General features: G+C 37.0%; 1 protein-coding gene across 1 annotated transcript; it reads right to left on the reverse strand.

Annotated features, from left to right (window-relative positions):
- Nucleotides 1-509: 509 nt before the first annotated feature.
- LOC110691778 (pheophorbide a oxygenase, chloroplastic-like) lies at nucleotides 510-6,477 on the reverse strand. Its single transcript, XM_021868726.1, has 7 exons — nucleotides 5,730-6,477; nucleotides 5,312-5,547; nucleotides 4,944-5,070; nucleotides 3,950-4,086; nucleotides 3,029-3,188; nucleotides 2,274-2,546; nucleotides 510-927 (listed from the first exon to the last, which is right to left on the reverse strand). Exons 1-7 carry the CDS (start codon nucleotides 6,153-6,155, stop codon nucleotides 673-675), a joined length of 1,614 nt encoding a protein of 537 aa, XP_021724418.1. The 5' UTR covers nucleotides 6,156-6,477; the 3' UTR covers nucleotides 510-672.
- Between the last annotated feature and the right edge of the window lie 1,271 nt (nucleotides 6,478-7,748).

Consider the following 7,748-nt stretch of genomic DNA (forward strand, 5'->3'; position numbering starts at 1 on the left):
TGAACTCTGGCGCATTAGATGGAACAGCGGCTCGTGTGAGGAAATTCACTGGATGGAAGTCATTCAGGATTTGTTTCCTATTGCTACGCTTTTCAACGCAACGGTAATTTTTTATGGGATCAGGTTTACTCGAAACGACGTCTACCCATGCTGCACAGTGTTACCGTTGCGAGCCCCTGACACAGCAACTGCGCCCAAGTCAGAGTTCGTGATTGCTATCGTAGGTGGGTCACATTTTATTCATTTAGAGCTTGAGCGTGACCATCCTATCCCCCCTATTGCTGACTTTTGGTTTCGTTTTCGTGAGTCAAGTGTTGTTGGATGGGAGCAGCTATATGAGCATAGAATTAACTTGTGGCACAGATTAGCTGCATTCTGAATAGTGTAATGTAATGTATGAACTTTGTGTGTGAACTTTTGATTGCAATGAAATTCAATGTTTATTTATTGTTTTGTTATTTTTATTTTTATGATATTTGTGCTGTAGACTATAGTGTACAGAAATTCAGTACAAAATTTTGAGACTTCTACCTCTCAAGCAAATTTAACAGTATAACAATGGCAAAATTATCTGACACATACTGTAAACTATGTCAAAGAATATTTTGATAAACCTAACTGTGAGTTTTTTAATGGCTATACACATATGTGACTCTCTCCTGGTTTCACATCCTATTCAATGTCAGCGTGTACATAATCAACAAACACAAAGTTCTTCTGAAGGTCATACAATACATAAGCAACTGCAGCACTAACAATCGAAAGCCCACTTAAAATTAACCGTAACTGCAATGCTGATGGAATGCCGGCTGTAGCAGCAAAAATTATTGTTGCACCTATCAGTAATTTCTGCCACATCTGAAAACCCTCGTAGGCTCCTTTACACGAAGAACACTTCAGGGTGTGCTGCTCAAATCTATCCAGCATCTGCATATGATAGACATTACACAGCATAAGACGTTTTATTTGGCATAATCGATTGATTTACGCACACCAACTAATACAAGAAACATTATGAATTATTAAAGGCTAGATTATGGAATTGTCCTGTGATTAGGGAGGTAATGCAGTGCACAAATATATAGAAAAAGTGTACGGTGAACACTAGTAACCTAGATATAAATAATTTAGAATTAATACTACCTTCGTTCTTTAAAGTTTGACTTAATTAATACTCCGTATTTGAGAATTCGTGTGGTCAAAATAAAATATATTTGACCGTATTTTATGATTTATAAAAAAAAAAAAAAAAAGATAAGTTTAGCATGGGTAATCATATTAGATTCATATTAATGTAAATTAATTTTTTTTTTATTAATTTTTTTTCTTTTTTTTTTAATATTTCACACGTTGAATATATTAATGGTAACTTTCAACGTATTTTACCAACCCCCCCCCCCCCCTTCTCTGTAGGGAGAAATCATAACAGGAGGAGAGTACAGTGAATCTGGACCGAAATTCTATAAACAACAAAGAAGGCTATAAGTTGTCAGCAAACTTATTCTCAGTGCAGTGCTTATGTTAAACTCAACTTGGTCAATGGGCCAAATGGTAAGTGGATTCATTCAATAAGACCATCACATACTGTAATATAACATAACTGGGGATAGAATCTAGTCAATCTACATCTTTATGGATTAGAATGAACTACTCCATCTATCCAGAACTAGTTGGCACATTGTTTGAAGATTTCACAATCAAAGTTCAGACATGATATAACAGATATACCCTATATTCCTCTCCCAATCATTTACTTCATATTAAAATATTCATTAACCATTACATTTTTAGGACGTGACAACTTAGTCCAAACATTTTTTAATAGTATATGGATGTGACTATTACATCTGGAGGAAAGGAGTTCCATATAACTATCAATTTAGAATATACAGAAATTGACATTTTGCAAGTGCAGGGGCAACCATTGAAAGGTTCTGAACATCTGAGACACGGGAACCCCCCTCCCCCAGGATATTAGCAAGAGGTTGCACACAGGCTAGTAGATTTGACTTGGCAGTGGATTACTAATCATTTGCCCAACACTCTAGTCCACAGCACAAATCCCCCCAAGCGCAAATACCCAGGATAATTATTGCACAGACATTAATCATCAGTTTTACAAGTTTCTACTTTATAATTGGTTTGTCATTTTTACTATTTGGCTATTTTCATGTCTGGAGGATTAGTGGAGAGAAGAAACAAGAACGTAAACATCTCAAAAGAGTCAAAAGCATCCCCTTGCTTAGTATCACAGGGTATAGCACAACGCTTACCTGACGTTTGGACAAAACTGTTGATGGTAAAGGCTGTTGCTTTACATCACCAAACCATTCAGGTTGCCCGTCACCATGCCGTCTCAGCCAGTTACGAAACGCCAAAACAAACCGATCTGACTGTGTTGGTGTGAAAGTAATTTTTGTGTATTGCGCATTAATATCTTCATCTGTTGTTTTAGAATGAAAGAATTTTTCTTGACCCTGAAGCACAATCATATCTCCATCATACACTTTGTTTGACGTCCAATGTTCATGCCATCTTGGAACCACCTGAAACAATCAGAAGCAACAACAAATAAGAACAGATGTATTATAAATCACAAATGATGTTCCTTGAGCTCCAGCCCTTCACGAGGATAGTGCTTAAGATTCTTGCAGATAGTTTATCACTCAAAAGTATTAAAAAGCTTGTATATAACAGTTAGTGGATTAAGAGAAGAGAAAAAGAAACAGAAACCTTAATGATTAATTTGTACAGAAGGGAAAGGTGAAAAGATATGCTAATTATTATTAATAGAATATCCTGAGACAATATGAATCAAATTAGCATATATTATGTCTTCACCCTTCCTTCTCTATCCTGAATCATTTATAGCATGTGTCTAAATATCGCAGCAAGAGAGGGAAAGAAGTTCAGACAATTAAAGATACCTCGGGAGACTAAGAAAACAAACACAAAAAAATTGCATATTTTCAAGTATGTGACAGAGGATGGCATCATTATTTCAACAGTGCGAATTCCAAGCTCTCACCTGCCACCAAGAAGGACCCGGCACTGTCAACTGGAAAAAGTTACGAGCACTGCAAACAATTGAACGTGTCTTGCCAGGTGCCATTGGTATGTTGAAGGAACATATCCATATTGTCCACTTCTGGTCACCTACAACAGGAAGCTTTGCATCTATCTCTATCCTGAGCCAAGAAAAAGAAAATCATCACATTTGTGGAAACAACTAGTTCAATCAATCATCTTATAGTCCAACAAAACTTATCATTCTTCAGGAGAAGGGAATTGTATAAAGCCCTTTTTGAAGCACTACACCATTTTCCTAGAATATAACAAAAGGGTTATGACTCTACAAATGAAGAATCATTGACCTCGTAATCACACAATACTTCTCACCTTACCAGTTTGAAAGAACTACAGTTATCGCCAATATTATACTACTCTTTAAATAAAACCACCTTCCATTCCCACGTTAACAGAGAAAAAAAAAAACACATTTGAAAGATGGAAGTCGTGCTCCAGTCTACATACAAAGACTGCCTTCACATAAATAAAATTGATTCGCTCTATTTGCTGTGGCTACATACAAAGACTGCCTTCATCATAAATAAAACTGTTTCACTCTATTTGCTGTCTCCCAACTATAGCTATCTACTTTACACTGTCAATTTGTAGAACAAAAAGAGTTGCATGCTACAAGACTGTAAAACATCCCATAAATTTGTAATGACTAACCGAACCGAAATAACAGAAATTATCCACTCAAACATTAGAAAATGGTTTTCTGCCAGGCTCTAGACAAGGCATACTGACAATTCCTTCATTATGACTGTTTTGCATCCGAGATTGAAGTGCAATAACAAAATTTGTCAGACCAATTCCAATACACAAACCCCAACTATTATGCATAATTAGCTTATAACATAACAGACAATCTCAAACTTACTTATTCATATAGTAACAAGGTGCAATAAATTCAGCACTTATTTTTGGGTTGTCATCATTGGCTCCAGCAAAGCCCCAAGGACCACTGGATTCAACCTTGAATGGCAAAGGCTTGGCCCTGTCCCTCCTTCCTGTAACCTGGATTGGTGAAAAAAGTATATAGGGATGGAGTCAGCTACAGCAAAGAGTATTCAGCTCTTAAGGAACATCTTTAATATGAGGTTCCTTATACACAGAAACTTCAATGCCTACTTGGCCTATGAATATAACACGTCCTACAGAGTCTCCAATAATCAAAGCAAAAAATAGATCAACTTCCAGCATGCCATGCCATTATATGAGGATTGAGTGAATAAGTTATGGAAGGTATGCAGTAAGTAGAAGCACTTAGAGTTATATTACATCCAACTAATAAAAGCTGCCATAGAGTTTCATTTCAAAGAAGGGATTCACTGGGTTATGACAGATGTAGCATTACTTGCATAAGATGAGTGTTTACACTAGTCACCCAATTAGCATGTCAGCATTCAAATGGCCAGCTACTATTTTAACCAAAAAATAAAATAAAATGCCATTATGCCTTTTAATAGGCTTAGAAGCTTTGAGTAATGACTTGACTTGGAAACTGTTAGGGTATGTCTTTAAATCCTAGTGAGTGACATTGGTAATTTAACAGTTGGCAGGGCTAATGTAAAAAAGCATACTTATTGTCACGTTGTGATATTTAGAAGCTCAAGTCTTATTGAGATAACTTTTAAACTAACGAATTTTAAAGATTTCAACATGTACTTTTAAGGTTTTATCTTTGGAATCTCATTTTAGATTGAAATCAAATTAACCTAAAGAGAAGAAGCTTAGTGGCAAATTGCTTTGATCAAATGGCAACCAAAATTTCTAAACTGGGTGCACCCTGAGGCAAGAACCTTAGTCTAAACCACATCACAAATACATAATAAGGTCAACTACAAACGCAATGCTCCAAGATTGAAGTAGACCTTGTGATGAGCAAAGTCTATGTGAGAGGGATCCGAGACATTCTCCATCAAAGTATCGTAGCCATAAAACAAATCACGCTGGATCGATACTGTGGCAAATTCAGGCTTATCAAAGTCATCTGGCAACCTAGCCAATAAACAACACAACCCCAAATCAGCAATTAATAATTCAAACATTTTCCTACTTATAACACACCACAAACATTAAATAAAATTGAATATAATAACTAGCTAATAAACAATCATCTTACACCTAACTTCCAAGTACTAATCAACTATATATTCAATATAAAATACATGAAAGCCAAAGCATAATCATTATTTAATCACCAACCAATTCACATTTCTAAGAGTTTAGGATAAGTTACCTAGGAGGTTTAGTTACATTAGCTCTCTCCCACCCATTCTCATCAGGCCAAACAAAGAGCAAGCCTTGAGACACCATAGTCGGAAACCTTGTGGCACAGGCTCTAGGTGACTTCACGGCTCGAGCTTCCGGTCCCTCCGATCGGGCTTGGGGTATCCGAGTACATGACCCACAACCATTAAAAGACCAACCATGATACGAGCATTGCAAATCCCCATTTTCATCTATCCTCCCTTCCTAACAAATCATCCAAATCATCACAACATAATATATAAATATCAAATCAATTCCACCAAAATCAACCAAATTGAAGAATTCAAAAGGACCCAATTCATCAAATCAATCAAACAACAAGAAACCCACTTCATTAAATCAAACAAAAACCATGAATTTAATCAAAAAATTATCGAAATTCTTACAGACAGAGGAGCAAGACGATGTGGGCATTTGTCATCGAAAGCAACCCATTGATTATTCAACTTATCAAACCACAAAACGACGTCGCGTCCAAGGAGCTGAAAAGGGGTAGGAACACGAGAATCGAGATCTTCAATAAGAGAGACAGGGTACCAATGATCTCGCCATGTAAATTTTGACGATTGCTCTGTTTCTTCACTCCCAGGTAAAACGATGTCGTCTGAATCAATGGGTACTTCTTCTTCTCCTTGCTTTTCTTCAGGAGAGCTGATTGAAGGAGCAGTAACACGTAATACTGGAAAATTCGAGAACCTTCTAGAAGAAGAAATGATCTGGGATTTGCGATGGTGAGGAGAGCGAAAGGGGAGAGAGGAGAATTTAGTGAGTGAAGTTGGAGTTGGTGTAGTGGTAGAGAGAGAAAACGCCATTGTTGGGGTTGTTTTAGCTGTAATGGAAGATGAAGTTTCAGTAAGATTTTATGAAAATGATTAAGTTCTGAATTATGGAGAAAAAGAGAGAAAGAGGAGTTTGCGTGCAAGTATGAGAAAGAAAGAACAGTCGTGAAGAAGTTCCAAAAGAACAGGGAATTCGAGAAGACGACAATGGAGGATTACAACCACATGTTTTTCATTTGTTTCGTCAAATTTCCAGTTGTGGGGATTTGATTGCAGGTGGTGGGACTGAAGAATGGTGTTTTCAGACACTAGTTTGATTGGGTGTTTGAAAAATTGGGTTTGTGTATATATTTGTAATTTTCAAGTTGGTTTTTGCTATTAGTCTTCCATAATGGAGTAATTTGAAAGCAAATTCTACTCCAACAATAAGCACTTGAGTTGGTCTTGAATTCGGGCCGGTCTGTGCCGCCGTGGGTTGTGCCAGCTTGGGCCGGAGGAAGGGGCGGGGTGAGATGAAGCCGGGTTGGGCCGTTGAATTACACACCCTAGCTCACAGCACGGCCAACGTGCCTGGCAGCTGTGTCTGGCCGCATGCCAATTCATTATTTTTTTTATTATTTATTATTAATTAAATAATTTTATTATTTTTATTTTTATTATTTATAGTTCTTTATATTATTATGGTTCTTTTTATTATTTTTATTTTTATTTTTATTATTAATTTATTATAGTTCTTTTTATTATTTATAGTAATTTTTATTATTTTTACTATTATGCGCCGTGCTGGCGGGCCAAAATTTCTTGCCATTTTTTTTGTTCACAACACGGCCCACCCCTCGTTCCTCGTGTCGTGCAAGACTGCTAGCAAGGTCATGCCGGGCCGCTAGCGTGTCGTGCCCGTGCCGCCCGCTGGCTGATCCGGCCCATACCCAACTCTATTTGTAATTTTGTATGTGACTTTTCAAATGGTTAATCCCCCACGATCTCTGCCAATATCTCATCGTCAAAATATTTACTCAATAATGGCAAAGTGTTTTTCCATGGAGATATGGCCAATGCGAGGGATTAATATAAGTGGAAGAGGTTATGATTCGTCTTTGACCCATGTTACATAATTAGAAATTAAGCTAACTCTTCAAAAATAGTTTTAGTGGCTCTCAGTCAAAAGTTATCCTCATGTGGCTCTATATAGAAGATACGTACATAATAGCCACTCAAGATCTTCATTGTAAAGGTGGAGCTGGCTCTTACTTTTCTCTTTCTCTTTCCTTATAAGAGCAACTCTAGTAGTTGGCTAATTTACCTTATTGCTTGATATGCCACATCAAATTCTTAAGCTACACCCATTTCCAGCTACAATATACTCCAATGGTTAGCTATAACTTTTCCTTTTTATATGGGTCCTACTTGCCAATCAACAAAACACTTGAAGCTAGTTCATCTATTGCACTTGAACATCAATCTCTGTTTTCCTTTGTTGTAGTGGGCTTCACGCTCAAGCAAAGAGTATTATTTGGCTTCTTCAATTTCTTAAGTTAATTAGTTTGGTTGAGCGAATAGCTTGGCCCAACTATAGCTTCACAATTCCCTCCAATGGTTGGCTATTAACTCCACTTTGCAAGCAAC

The sequence above is a fragment of the Chenopodium quinoa genome, unplaced genomic scaffold (assembly GCF_001683475.1).
Source record: "Chenopodium quinoa cultivar QQ74 unplaced genomic scaffold, ASM168347v1, whole genome shotgun sequence".
Taxonomy (NCBI): domain Eukaryota; kingdom Viridiplantae; phylum Streptophyta; class Magnoliopsida; order Caryophyllales; family Amaranthaceae; genus Chenopodium; species Chenopodium quinoa.